This window comes from Poecilia reticulata, chromosome 16, assembly GCF_904066995.2.
Source record: "Poecilia reticulata chromosome 16, P_reticulata-male-v2, whole genome shotgun sequence".
Classification (NCBI taxonomy): Eukaryota; Metazoa; Chordata; class Actinopteri; order Cyprinodontiformes; family Poeciliidae; genus Poecilia; species Poecilia reticulata.
Genome location: NC_088845.1, coordinates 1,940,641 through 1,955,861, shown reverse-complemented (window position 1 = coordinate 1,955,861; position 15,221 = coordinate 1,940,641). Strand labels below are relative to the sequence as shown.

Genomic DNA, 15,221 nt, shown 5'->3' with positions numbered 1-15,221 from the left:
CAAAGAAAATCTGGGCTTCCATGACTCCCAGGCAATGCCACAGACTGATTGCTTCAATGCCACATCACACAGAGGCAGTGATTAAGGCAGAGGGATTCGCCAGCTAAGTATTGAAGATTGACATGGTCTTTAAGCATGTAATTTAAAGACAAAATGTATTACTTTAATTTCTTTCATTTTCTTCTGCAGAAACCAATAAATAGTTTGGGCCTATTTCTTCCCAGTATTCTATTTTTTTGAATTCCTGTTTTTGTGGCTTTTATGAGCTGGAAGCCCAAATTATGTTAAAATAAACAAATACTTGAAATCATTTAAACTGTGAGCTCTGAATCTATAACCTATGAAATGTAACTTTTTGAATGTAATTATGAGAAACAACTTTTCTATGATACTCTAATTTTTTGGAAAGGGTCTGTATGTTTCTCTTGACTGTCTTAAGACCTGTATAGTCTTTATTTTCTATGAATCACTTGTCCTATATTTTTATGGTGATTTCTATGAACCAGATCATATTTAATGAGGTTTAAGTTAACCGGTTACAAATGCAGAAAGGCTAGGCAGGCTGGTGCATTTTCTTAGTGATCACTGGGCAAGAGACAGACTACACCTGTAACAGGCCACCAGTCCATCACAGGGCAACACAAATATTAGCATCCATGTACACATTCCTAAGAGCAGCTTAGAGAGACCAAATAGCCTATTAGTCATGTGTTTGGGCTCTGAGAGGAAGCTGAAGTACCCAGAGAGAACCTGCACATGAACGGGGAGGACATGCAAACTCAACACCTATGGACTCAAGGGTTCTAATCAATGGACCTTATTGCTGCAAGGCAACAGTGCTATCACTAGGCAACCCCCCAAAATAAACAAGTTAATGAAATATTAAATCAGTTAACTTTGCTTTGGCTCTATCCTAACGAAAAGTCACTTCGTTCCAGATGTGCGTTGGAATGAGCCGTTGTTTTCCAGTGTCAGTTTGATGAAATTGAGAGAGTGGCACCAAAATATTCCGTAGTGATAGCTTCTGCATTCATAGCGGAGGCTCAGATATCTTTGGTGAACATTTTGTGTTCAGTTTTTATTTAACAACAGCAGCAACAGTTGATAAAAGCAGGATGCGTGCTGGGAGGAGGCTCTTGGCTTTTCTTCCTCCTTCTCTCGGTTTTCCCCCTGTTACTTTGAAAAATGGCAGATGAAATATTGAGAGAGTGACTTGGCTTTATTTACTAAAAGCAACAGTTGACGTCAGCCACGTGTTTTAAATCACAAGATAATTCAGAGATGTTTGTTTGGTATGTTTCACAGGCTAGCTGGGCAGTAACGATGGTCGCTATCACTTCTATTTTCGTCTCACCCGAGCCGTTTGACAACCTGCCAACCCACATCGGTGTCTGCATGTGTTGACAGTACATGAACTGCAGGCCACCATGCCAGATAGCAAAGTCTTTCTGATTGGTTGACGCTCCACGTCCAGCGACAAAATTTCTGATTTTCCAATTCTGGCATTGGACGTGCTTCTCGCGCCTGAAATGCTTCAAACGCAGAGCAGTAGGAGTGCAAAATGCACCACAACGCACGTCAACATAGGCTTTGAATGTAAACTAGATGCCCCTGATGCTCAACTCACATTTGGTGTGAACGCAGCATAAGAATACTGTCTGAAATCCTGAAAGGGTCTGAGAAATGGAAAATGTTACTGAAGATAGTTTGAATGACTTTGACTAATTTGTGTGTTTCTACAGTGACTTTGATGACGAACAAGCAGCATGAAGATATCAACAACCTTTCAACTGAAAAAAGTCACCTGGTTCAGAAACAAAAGATGATAGAGAACCAGATCAAGGAGCTGATGCAAGAGAAAGACTTGATGCAAAACATAGCAGTTGACCAAGAAACTGAGGATCTGAACCTAGACTTACAACAACTGAATCTAGACATAATGGACGTAACCCAAGAGAGACAGAAGCTGATTCAAGACAGAGAGGTGTTGAGACAAGATGAAGAGGAGCTGAAACAAGACAGAGAAAAGCTTACTGAAGACAGAGAGACGCTAAGCCAAGACAGAGAAAAGGTTACTCAAGACATGGAGGAGGTGAAGCGAGACAGAGAGGAGCTGGAACAAGCAAAGAAGGAACTGCATCAAAGGAGAATAGAGTATGACAAAGACAAAGAGGAACTGAGAAAAGAGAGAGAGCAGGTGATTCAGAAGACAGAGAAGCTGAACAAAGACAAAAAGGAGCTGGCCAAAGAGAAACAGAAAGTTAGTGAAGAAAAAGAGAAAGTGAATGAGGAGAAAAAGGAGCTGAGCTCAGCTCAAGAGGAGCTGAAAAGTGACCAAGAGAAGCTGAGAGAAGATCAAGAGAAGCTGGGAAAATTACAAGAGGATTTGGAAAAAGAAAAGGATCTGAAACATAGGACAAAGGAGCTCAATGGAGAGAAAAAGCAGCTGAATAAAGAAAAAGAAGAGTTGAACAAAGACGAAGAGGAGGTTCTAAATGAAAAAGAACAACTGAGGATAGTGACAAAGGAGCTGAGCAAAGAGACAGAGGAGCTGAGCAAAGAGACAGAGGAGCTGAGCAAAGAGACAGGGGAGCTGAGCAAAGAGACAGAAGAGGTGAGCAAAAAGACAGAAGAGGTGAGCAAAGCAAAAGAGGAATTGATCAAAGAGACAGAGAAGATGAGGATAAAGGAAGAGGAGCTGAGCAAAAAGACAGAGGAGCTGAGCAAAAAGGCAGAGGAGCTGATTAAAGAGAGAGAGGAGCTGGGGAAAAGTCAAGAGAAGCTGAGCAAAGAGACAGAGGAGCTGGCCAAAGAGAAAGAAGAGCTCAACAAAGAAAAAGAGGAGCTGACCAAAGAGAACGAAGAGCTGGACGAAAAGAAAATGGACATGGCCACAGAGAAACAGGAGATGAGCAACAAAAGAGAAGGGCTGATCAATAATAGCGGGAAGCTGGTCAAAGAGAAAGAGGAGCTGGTCGAAAAGGAAAAGGAGCTGAAAAATCTAAAATGGGAGGCAGAGAAACGATGCATTGAGAGAGATGTCCTAAACAAAACCTATTATTTCGTCTTGAGCCATGAAAACTTTCCAGTTCAAGAATACTGTCCTACACATAGTAATTATATTTCTAGATTACCTTTGAAACTCTTGATTTTAATTTTGAAATATTCTGTTATAAACAGTTTTTGAAGACATAGCTGACCATTATTATCACAGGTAGAGTGCTGAAGGTCACTTTCCTGACAGCAAAGTGAGCCAGTAAAAGTAATTCATTAGCAGCAGGTTTACAGCCAAGTTTTTGTCTTTTGGTGAACCCTGTGGTACGCCACTTCTGACTAGAATGATATCATCATTTAATAACCTTCCAATATTGATCTGCACTCTACCTTTAAAAGCTTTGCTTGAGTAATGTTAATGATTGAAATGTTAAATAAGTAAACGTGGATTGCTTTTAGAAATATGTTTTTCCCTTTTTACCAAAGTTTCACTTTATTCTGCTCTTTCCCCTTGTCTAGTGAGACCAAAGTGTCGGGATTGCAGGAGAAGCTGGGTTTCCTATAACCGAAAGTGTTACTACTTTTATGATGCCGATAATATTGGGAAGAACTGGTTCAAAGCTCGAGCGGACTGTCGAAACAATGGCTCAGACTTCGTTGTGATAAATGATATGACGGAGCAGGTAAAACAAAATGCCACCTCTACTCTTAAAATGTATAGCTAATCCAGAAGTTTCTGGAAGATTGATAGCTTAACAATACTTAACCACACGCACTAATTGAGTCAGCACCTCCTAATTACACATTTTAAAAAGAGAATAGAAAACGTTGGTTTCATATTGTAACCCCAGATTCTGAGTATTGGCGCTGGTGGGTTTATCCCTCGCAGTCCACGTCCACCTGTTGGGTGGGCCTCACCCCGGACCGTATAAATAACAGTCAGACCGGACAAACGTCTCCCTAACAGCCTTTTTTCTTCAGCTATTCAGGAACCAGTGAGGCCCACAGCTTAAAGGGCTGCGCCTATACTCAAAGAATCTGGGATTACAATACATAAAAAACTTTCTATTTCATATAGGCTTCGCCCTTTAAGGCTATCGCTAGTGGGTTAAAGGCGAAGCAGGATGTAGTCTATGCCTAACTGGGTCCATCCAGACCACCACCATGAAGCATCTGCTCACACATAACAAAAACAGTCTCAGCCTAGAGTGCGTAATTACGCACTCCTGGCCTCCCATACAGCAGAAGACCAGAGAGGAGAATAACATCTGGTCAGAAAGGTTGAGACAAACAGACCTGGTGCTGTGAACAGGAACAACGAACGTTATGAACTGTAACAGTGTAACGATGAACAGAACAGGTAACTTATACAGCACTTTGGACAACCATGTTGTTCTCATAAACAAAGAACTCCCCAGGAAAAAAACAACAGAATATCAAATCATGACTGAAAAACATCATGTCACCCTACGTTACATGCAAGGGTGAGACAATATTAACGTGTAACAAAAATAATTATTCTGTCAGAACCCTAATAACAGAATGGGTAATAAAGAACGTGGAAACGTCACACATTTAAACCGAATAAATGAGCATGGAGATGACCAGGAAGCTGCCGTGCAAATGTCCTCCACAGAGCTGTGGAGGATGAAATGCCTCTGGTGGAGTGAGCTCTCAGATTCTCTGGAGGATCCAATCCAGAAGAAGTGTAAGCCTGTGAGATGGCCTCACACAGGCAGTGAGAAAGACGCTGGGCTCAGTGGGACGCCCCACTGAGTTATCTCTGTAATGCACAAACAGACGCTGAGAGCAACGCAGTGCAGACATGCGTGCCTCATAACAAGAAAGCGCGCGCATGGTGCATGAGATGCAGCTTCCTTCTCAAAGTTATGAGGAAGGTAAAAACCCTCTGAAGATATCTCCCTCGATCTGAACGAGCTTGTGATGCTTTGAGGAGTAAAAGCAGGTTTGGGAGGCATCACGCCGAGCTGCCATCGGCTCGTATTCTGAGGCAAGAGGAGCAACAGAGAGCGGATAAATCGTTCACTCTCTTTGCAGACTTGAGGGCCAACAGCAGAGCAGTTTTAAAAGACAGAAACTTCAGAAGAGCCTGATCGAAAGCCTCAAATGGACCTTCAATCAGAGCGCGCGCATCTCCTGGCCTGTCTAGGTGATATTAAAGCTTGGTTGGCCTTGAACTTTTTAAATTTTAATGAAAGGAAAACAGAGGTGATGGTGTTTGGACCCAGTGGCTCCTGTGAGTCCTCCTCTGTTGGCCTGGGACCCTTGGAGGTTTATTTTAAACCTGTTATTACAGATCTTGGTTTTAAGGTGGACAGTGATTTTAAATTAAACAGCCAAATCAGAGCCGTGGTTAAGTCCAGCTTTTATCATTTAAGGCGACTGGCGTCAGTGAAATCTTTTCTTTCCAGGCAGCATTTTGAAACCGTTATCCAGGCTTTTATTTCAACTCTGTTGGTTTACTGTAACTCCCTTTATCTGGGAGTCAGTCAGTCGCTGCTCTCACGTCTGCAGCTGGTTCAGATGCTGCTGCACGACTTTTGACAGGAACTCGAAAGAGGGAGCATGTGACCCCTGTCCTGGCCTCACTTCACTGGCTGCCTGTATATTTTTGGATTAATTTTAAAATTCTTATGTTTGTTTTTAAATCACTACATAATCTTGCTCCGGCTTATCTCTCTGAGCTTCTTCACCCCTACGTACCCCATCGGTCTCTCAGGTCAGCAGATAATCTGCTCTTGGAGGTTCCAAGATCCAGAAGGAAGTTCAGAGGGGACAGGGCTTTCTCTGTCATTGGCCCAAAGTTATGGAACGACTTGCCTTTGCAGGTCAGAGAGGCCCCTTCACTGTCCACTTAAAACCGCTCGTCTTAAAACCCATTTATTTTACTTGGTTTTCAACTCCAGTGGGATCTAATTTTAAATTGTATGTTTGTTTTTAAACTGTAAGAGTTTTAATTTTTTTTTTAATGTTATGTTGTGTTTTAATGTACAGCACTTTGTGTCAACTGTGGTTGTTTTAAAGTGCTTTATAAATAAAGTTGGTTTGGTTTGGTCTTTACACAAGACATACATGCTGAGTTGATATTTCAGCATGTATATCAACTTGTCTTTAACTTCACCGCAGCTCACAGTTTTTTACCAAATCCTGTAGCTTTCGGTGAACTTCTAAATCTGCTCCTTAGTCGTGTCTTTTCGGACCTGCTACTGCCTCTAGTGGCGTGGGGGTGGTAACACAGTTAATATAATTACATTACTAAATCAGAATATCGCAACGTCTTTATTATTTATTATTAGTTTTTCATTCTCTTAAGAATGTAGAGCTAATTAGATGATCTAAACAAAACCTTACAGTGGTTCCAGTTTCTCTCAATGCCCAACCTGTTGAAACTGGCAAATTTTAAATGCCTTGTGTCGTTCCTGGACAGTCAGCTCAACTTTGCTGAAAACACTGACTAGAACTGTTCTCAGAGACCCTACCTTTTAAGAAGACTTGGTGATCTTGGGGTGACCCAGCTAGGCTCTAGTTGGGTCACCCAACTAGAATTTGGAGAAGAAGAAAAAAATCATTTTATTCATCACTAAAGAAGGGTTCATTGAGTGCGCATATGAAACTGGTGGGTTCGGTACCTCAAAAAAGGTTAAGAACCACTGCCTTAATCAGTTATACTTCTCCACCTTGTCTTTGTGGTGTAACCATAAAGATGTGTTGGTAGATAACTTCCATTCCAAAGTTTCAGATATTGATTTCATTGTGATAGGGCTTGGCAATATGAGGAAAATCTAATATCCCAGTATTAGGATTTTCCTCATACTAGGATACTCAGTATCCCACTATACTGGGATACTGGGGTTCGCAGAGTATGAAGTTAAATTTTTTTCCCCAATTATTCAATGAAAAAAAACTCAGTTAAGTAAAATAAAATTGTAGTTGAGTAAATATTTATTGATTATTGATAAATACGATATAATCTAGTTTTAGAGTGTATGTTTTTGTTTTTAAACTGTAAGAGTTTTTATTATTTTTTTTTTTATTATGCTGTGTTTTAATGTACAGCACTTTGTATCAGCTGTGGTTGTTTTAAAGTGCTTTATAAATAAAGTTGGTATGGTATGGTATGGTATGGTATATTTATTCAATATAAAATATAATATATCATATAAATATATTTATATACGCAATAAATATTGTAATATTTATTGTGTATATTACGATTTTTAAATTTGCATACAAATAAATGTAACTATTTTACTGTAATCATCAGTTGCACAAAGATATTTTTCACTAATGAAATTACTACCACTGCCTCTTTCTGTGGTCAACACTAGACCTTTAAGAAACAAGATCGTAGCAGCAAAAAAAAAAAAAATCTACAAGAAAACACAAAACTTGTAATGAAGACTGAAGATGGTCAGATAGTGTATTAGCAATCATAGTTTTTTTTTCATTTAAACAAAAGTTTAAATAACTATAAAATTTGCAGTCACAAATATTGAACTATTTGCACGTTGCCATTTTTTAACAACAAATGTTGGGTTGAAGACTTGCTCTCATACCTCAGAGTCGAACAAAGACATGTCACGCATGGTTCAGCCAACAAATTCTACAAAATATAACAATCATTCTTGTACCATATTGAGAGGTTTCACAAAAACTCAGCATTAAGTCAACTAAGATTTGTGGGAGTTTTTTGGTTTTGTTTCTATGTAATAGAAATAGGTTAGATTTTAATGTATTGGTAGTGGATTTATTTTGCTGAAAATTCACTAGAAATATTCAAATTACTACGCAGATGATATGCAGTTCTGCGTTACAATGTCACCAGGTGACTGAACCCATCCAATCAGATCATTGTGTGGATGAGCCAAAACTTTCTCCAGCTGAACAGAAACAAAACTGATGTTATTACTTTTGGACCTAAAGTGGAGTGATCTAGAGTTACAGATCTAGAGTCAATGCACAGCTTCAGTTATTACAACTGAAAACCAGCAATCAGACTAAAACCTGGGAGTAGTGATGGACTCTGACCTGAACCTTCAGAACCACATAAAGACAGTCACAAAGTCAGCCTTCTATCACCTGAAGAACATTTCAGGATTAAAGGGCTAAAGTCCCAACAGGGTCTAGAGAAACTCATCCATGCGTTTATCTGCACTGATTTCTGCAACAGTGGCTTTACAAATTTGACTAAAAAGTCAATCCTCCAGCTGCAGCAGATCCACAACGCTGCTGCTCGGGTTCTGACTAGAACCAGGATGATGGAGCACATAACACCAGTTCTTCCACTGGCTCCCTGTAGCTCAGAGAATAAACTTTAAAATACTGATGTTAGTTTATAAATCATTGAACGGCTTAGCACCACAATACATTAAAGACCTGCTGTTGTATCAACCTTCCAGACCTCTCAGGTCGTCTGGTTCTGGTTCTGCTCTGCATCCAGAACCAAACGAGCAGAAGCAGCATTCAGCTTCTATGCACCACAAATCTGGAACAAACTGCTGGAAAATTGTAAAACAGCTGAAACACTGAGTTCCTTTAAATCTAGACTACAGGCCCACCTGTTTAGAGTGGCTTTTGAAACATTATAAATGAAACAAACATTTTGATGTGTAATAATGGTATTTGACAAAATGTAATGCTTCAGTTGTTAACTGTGTTCTATGACTTTATAGATTTGTTTTTCAAGACCTTAAACAAGGCACTTCAAATGCTGAAATGTGTTAAAAATAAACTTGATTGATTGATAGAAGTAAGAGAGTCTAAAATAAAATCTGTTCACAGGAATTTATCATGGCTCGACTCAAATACTACAAACCTAAAGGAGGATACTGGATAGGGTTGTACTATATTCCACCCACATGGATATGGATGGATGGAAGTCGGATCATTCCTGAGTAAGAACCATGATCTAAGCATATGCATATTTAAAGCTGCAGTATGTAAATGTTATATTGTTTTTATATATTTGTTGAAAATGTTATGTCCTAACCAGGGGTGAAAGTAGTTTTAAATTCTTGGGGGTACTAATCGTATGTAATTTAATATTTATTAAATTTATTAAATATAAGTATATATATATAATTGCTTCTTTGTGTGCTTTGGAGTTTCTGTGCTGATTAATTCTTTTGTGAAGCAATTAAAGCTGGGTAGCTCTTGCAAAATAAAGCTGTATTTCCTCCCTCAGCCCACAATGTTGACACTTTGAGATGCCATGAAACCTAAATCCTGAACATCATGGAATGGAGTGCATCCCAGTTTTCCATGCTTGGAATATAACCATTTGTTTAGCTTTTAAACTGGTTATGTTGATAATTATCAACACAAAAAAAAAATTGTCTAAGTTTTTTCAGCTGACTTAGTAGTATTTCAATGAGCTGAATCCAAAACTCACATTTGTTTTGCTCCATCAGGTCAACTTTTTGAGCAATAGGCAAATCTTGATTTTTTTACGATTCTGTTTGCATGCATTTTTTATTTAATTTCAATTTTATTTATTTCACGTTCTAGAAATGAAATGACTTACTTATTCAGACTACAAGTTAATGGGTGATGTCATCAATTGCAAAACGTAATTTCCTTAATTCGCTTCCGGTCATAACATTTTAGTAAGAGTAAAATGAAAAGCCTCTATATTGCATAAAAACAAAATGGCTTCAGCCAGAAGATCTTGCAAAAATAAACCTGACGTATTCTGTTACATCTGCGGCGAATACACCCTTGTGCCTAACAGGAATCCAGTCACAAGTTTCATAAAGTGTGCTTACCATGCTTATTTTGGTATGAAACTTGGAGATCAGGACAAAGCTTGGGCGCCACACATGGTATGCAAAGCATGCACCGAGTATCTGCGTCAGTGGACAAAGGGCAACAAGAGTTGTCTGAAATTTGGAATTCCGATGGTCTGGAGGGAGCCAACAAACCACTGCAGTGACTGCTACTTCTGTGGCATTAATGTTACTGGGATCAGCAGAAAGAACCGGAGCAGCCTAAAGTATCCTGATCTTCGATCAGCACGTCGTCCTGTAGCTCATTGTGATGAAATTCCAGTACCTGTCTTTGGAGAACTTCCTGATAATAGTGATGAAGATTCCACCAGTGTTGAAGACGAAGAAAAAGTGGTTTCTGACAGTGATGCTCCACATCCTTTATCCCAAAATGAGCTGAACGATCTAGTTCGCGATCTTGGCTTGTCAAAAATCCTTAGCCGAACTGTTGGCATCCAGATTGACGGAAAATAACCTCCTCTCTGACAGTGCTCGCATCACCTTCTATCGCAACAGGCATTAAGAGTACCTCCGCTTTTTCTCTGAAGAGAAGGACTTGGTGTACTGTACAGATGTTGCGCAGCTTCTGCATACGCTTGGAGTGACACAATACGAACCCAAAGATTGGAGACTGTTTATTGATAGCTCCAAGCGATCGCTGAAATGTGTTCTGCTGCACAACAGCAACCTGTTTGCCTCTGTACCCCTCGCTCACTTGACTACACTAAAGGAGAAGTATGAAGCTGTGAAGTATGTGCTGGAGAAAATTCGTTATGATCAGCATGAGTGGTTCATTTGTCCATCCATCCATCCATTTTCTTCCGCTTATCTGGGGTCGGGTCGCGGGAGCAGCAGCTTCAGAAGGGAGGCCCAGACTTCCCTCTCCCCAGCCACTTCCTCCAGTTCCTCCGGGGGAATCCCAAGGCGTTCCCAGGCCAGCCGAGAGACATAATCCCTCCAGTGTGTCCTGGATCTTCCCCGAGGCCTCCTCCTGGTGGGATGTGCCCGGAACACCTCACCAGGGAGGCGTCCAGGAGGCATCCTGACCAGATGCCCGAGCCACCTCAACTGGCTCCTCTCGACATGGAGGAGCAGCGGTTCTACTCTGAGTCCCTCCCGGATGACCGAGCTTCTCATCCTATCTCTAAGGGAGAATCCAGCCACCCTGCGGAGGAAACCCATTTCGGCCGCTTGTACCTGTGATCTCGTTCTTTCGGTCATCACCCAAAGCTCATGACCATAGATGAGGGTGGGAACGTAGATCGACCGGTAAATCGAGAGCTTCGCTTTTTGGCTCAGCTCTCTCTTCACCACGATGGACCGGTACAGCGCCTGCTTCATGGCAGACGCTGCCCCAATCCGCCTGTCGATCTCCCGCTCACTTCTTCCCTCATTCGTGAACAAGATCCCCAGATACTTAAACTCCTCCACTTGAGTCAGGACGACCCCCCTGACCCGGAGAAGGCACTCTACCCTTTTCCGGCTCAAGACCATGGCCTCGGATTTGGAGGTACTGAGCCTCATCCCGACTTAACGAGCCCGACTTACTGCCGGCAATGTGGACCAGACTCTGACACCGGTCATACAGGGACCTGACAGCCCGAATCAAAGGGTCCAGTACCCCATACTCCCGGAGTACCCTCCACAGGCCCCCCGAGGGACACGGTCGAACGCCTTCTCCAAGTCCACAAAACACATGTAGACTGGTTGGGCGAACTCCCATGCACCCTCCAGGACCCTGATGAGGGTGTAGAGCTGGTCCAGTGTTCCACGACCAGGAAGAAAACCAGACCCCTTATGATGGACACAAACTTTGGACTTTGTTATCCCTCGCCCGGACACGGGTCACCGGGGCCCCACTCTGGAGCCAGGCCTGGAGGCCTGATGGCGAGCGCCTGGTGGCCGGGCTCAGCCCGAAGAGGAGACGTTGATCCCCCTTCCAATGAGCTCACCACCTGTCGGAGGGGCCAAAGGGGTCAGGTGCATTGTGCTATGGGCGGCAGCCGAGAGAGGGGACCTTGGCGGTCTGATCCTCGGCTGCAGAAGCTGGCTTTTGGGTTAATTTGTGTTGACCTGAAAATGGTTAATTTTTTGTTAGGACAGCAGTCCGGGTTCACGAAGTACCCATGCTTTCTGTGCACGTGGGACAGTAGGAACAGAGATCAGCATTACACGAGGAGGAACTGGCCTGTGCGGGAGGAATTGGTGCCTTGCAGAGTAAAGAACGTCATCAACAACCCTCTGGTGGACAGAGACAGGATACTCTTTCCACCACTGCACATCAAGCTCGGCTTGATCAAACAGTTCACCAAAGCTCTGGACAAGAATGGTGGCTGCTTCACTTACTTGTGCCAGGCTTTTCCAGGATTGACCATAGAGAAGTTGAAAGCTGGCATCTTTGACGTACCTCAAATCCGTCAGTTTATCAGAGACTCAGATTTCAAAAAATCAATGAATGGAATGGAACTGGAAGCGTGGAAGGCTTTTGTTTTGGTCGTGAAGAACTTTCTTGGCAATACCAAGGCCAGGAACTATGCAGAAGTTGTCACCAATATGCTGACTGCTTTCAGAAACCTCGGATGCAACATGAGCATCAAAATGCATTACTTATTCTCACATATGGATCGGTTTCCGGGGAATCTGGGATCAATGAGCGACGAGCAGGGCGAGAGCTTTCATCAGTACATAAAAGAAATGGAGACCAGATATCAGGGACGCTGGGATCCAGTCATGATGGCTGATTACTGTTGGACTCTGAAGAGAGACATCTCTGTCGCTGAACATTCTCGGGTTTCCACAAAACGGAATTCAAGCCCTAAATTTGGAACAATGATGACGGTAACATGCACTTCACATGTCCATAACATTAATTAATCAATGTGGACTGCTACATTTACAGTAACCGATGTTTGTAACATTTCATCAATAAATTGTGTTAGAAAACAATTGATATCTTAAAAATCTAATTCGGATGAGAAATATTACTAAAAATCAACCGATAATGTAAAAAAATGTAATTATCCATAATAATCCATTTAGACAAAAAACTCGGATTTAAAAATGAACTTAGCATAAAAACGTGACCTGATTGATAGAAATGGATGTTATTTTTGGATTCAGTAGTGGATGTTTGTAATAAATCAGTTGTCAAAATATAAACTATATATATATATTTTTAAAATTTAGCTAGGCTACTGATTACAATCAGTAGCCTAGCATCATGACCCGTTTGTTCTGAAGATCCTGCAGCTTCCACTTCTCTTCCTAACATGGCGCCTCCTCACCCTGACTCTCATACTGACAGGAGGAACCACAGAGCTCTGTTAGGTTAAAGCTCATCTTCTGAAGTTGGGATATTTTTCCTCCAACAGGTTCCAGAGGAATCACCTCAAACCAGATGTTGGACTGGATTTTATTTCAATGTCATCTGTGAATGTTAAGCCTCATTTTCAACAGTGGAGCTATAAAGGTTGAAAAAGGTCATCATTTTAGAGAAAATTTCAACATCAATATTTGCACTAAATAAGGGGCCAATAACAAAATTGTTTGATAAAGGACAAGCCTCTCAGACTCTGAGCTCGACTGCACCAAACTATTTTTTATATTAGACAATTTAATTTTACATAATTATCGCGGTAGAAGCCATTTGTTTGTTAAATACTTAATGAAACATATTTACTGTGTTTGATGTTTGTTGTTATTGACGTATACTCACAAAGAACAAGGTAATTAGTCCAAGTTTGTCGTTTATTGAACGTTCAGAAACTACAGCTGCTGTAAAGAGCCACAGTAAAGATAAAGATAAAACAACCCGAACAGGTGATCAACTCTAAACCACTCACACCTTTTTATTCTCCCTCTGTCATTTAAGCACACCCGTTGCCATGGCAACCTCCTGCGCTCCACAAGCCGACCAGAGATTACGTTAAAATCTGTCATGATCCGTGTTTGTGTGTTTATTTTGAGATTTTCTGTGTTTAGTCCTGTTTCCCTGTGAGTCTCTGTCCTGCCCTCCCCAATGATTGATCCCAGCTGTGTCTTGTTCCTGTGATTACCCTCCCAGTGTATTTAGTCTCACCCGTTGTCTGTGTTCCTCGTCGTGTTTACCAGTCTGTTTCCGTGTGTTCCTTGTGCTCCCCATTGTTCTTTACCTCGACATTACCATTAAATTCATCACTTCATCTACATCCTGGGTCTCCTGCGTTCTCTCACCACCACCAACCACACCATTATGACAGTATCAGGTTTTCAAGCTTGATATTTATTTTGCGATCATCAATAAGCGCTAGCCTGAACACAGCGGTTGTTGATTAGTTCATTTTAAACTCCTGCTCTGCTTGTTATTTTGGTAATGGAACCGAAACGCACAGAATTGCGCAACACCTTGTTGAAACAATAATTACTGAGATTTTTATTGTTGTTAATAATAATAAAATGAACATGTTTTGTTTGTTTTGTTCTTTAATAGAGTTAGAAACGTTTTAAGCGACTCAGAGGACGTGCTGCTCTCAGCGACCTGCCGGCGTTCAGTTTGTCACCTGATGCCGAGATCAACTCAAAACCTTCCACGATCGTCGTGTCACAGCCTTGCTCTAGCAAAGCACGAACAGTTCAGAAACAATATGAAATGGGAAAACCCCCTTACTTTCACTCCTGGTCCTAACCTGGTATCAGACAGATGTGAAAAATTGGGCTATTCTGCCTTCTCCCAATTCTCTGAGTGCTAACTAGAAACAACCAATCAGAGCTCAGAGGCGGGTCTTAGCGCTGTCAGTCACAACCTAGTGTGGCGACGCTGGTCAGCCTTTTCTTCACCCCCTTCCACTCTGCAAGTGGGGGATGAGCTGTAGCCAACTGTAGAATCAAGGACATTTAGGGTGCAGCATTGGCACTGGAGTAAAGCTCTCGACAGGTGTGCAGATGTTTTATTTTATTAATGTTCAGATGGTTCATGTTTCTGTCTTAAAGGTACTTTGTGGAAGACGGCAAGAAATGGCATCCCATGAGTTCAGGAGCAGCGATACAGTTGCCATTGCACCCACTCACACAGTGCTGGAAAGGATCAAACCTTTTGGAAAAACACAGATACGTCTGTGAGCTTACAAGTGACCTTCTTCGTGACTAATACCGTTCTCCAAAGGTTTCAATGAGGAATACTCAACTGTCTTTAAAATCTCACAAATAAAACCACAATTTCATCTGTTGGACTGTTGAAGCAATTTTTAAGATTCTTAAACTTCCTCCATTTCCTGTTTGCTCATTTGAACAAACTGTTAAAGTTAATATCTCATCATTTAGCTACTTAGTTTTTACTGTATTAAATTTAGGGCCTTATTGATCCTTTTTATCATTTGAGGCACTTTATGTGCTTAAGAGGTATTTGACACATTAGGGCTGCGTTCTCACTGCAGGCCTTAATGCTCACTTCCAATAGTGTCATGA

General features: G+C 41.4%; 1 protein-coding gene across 1 annotated transcript in view; it reads left to right on the top strand.

The window, feature by feature from the left end:
- Positions 1-14,977, top strand: part of LOC103477757 (uncharacterized) — a 35,546-nt gene extending 20,569 nt beyond the window's left edge. The window contains exons 4-7 of the mRNA XM_008431056.2: positions 1,743-3,113; positions 3,514-3,677; positions 8,797-8,909; positions 14,748-14,977. Coding sequence (XP_008429278.2) covers positions 1,743-3,113; positions 3,514-3,677; positions 8,797-8,909; positions 14,748-14,904 — 1,805 coding nt within the window. The 3' untranslated portion in view covers positions 14,905-14,977. The remainder of the gene's footprint in view (positions 1-1,742; positions 3,114-3,513; positions 3,678-8,796; positions 8,910-14,747) is intronic.
- The last annotated feature ends 244 nt before the right edge of the window (positions 14,978-15,221 follow it).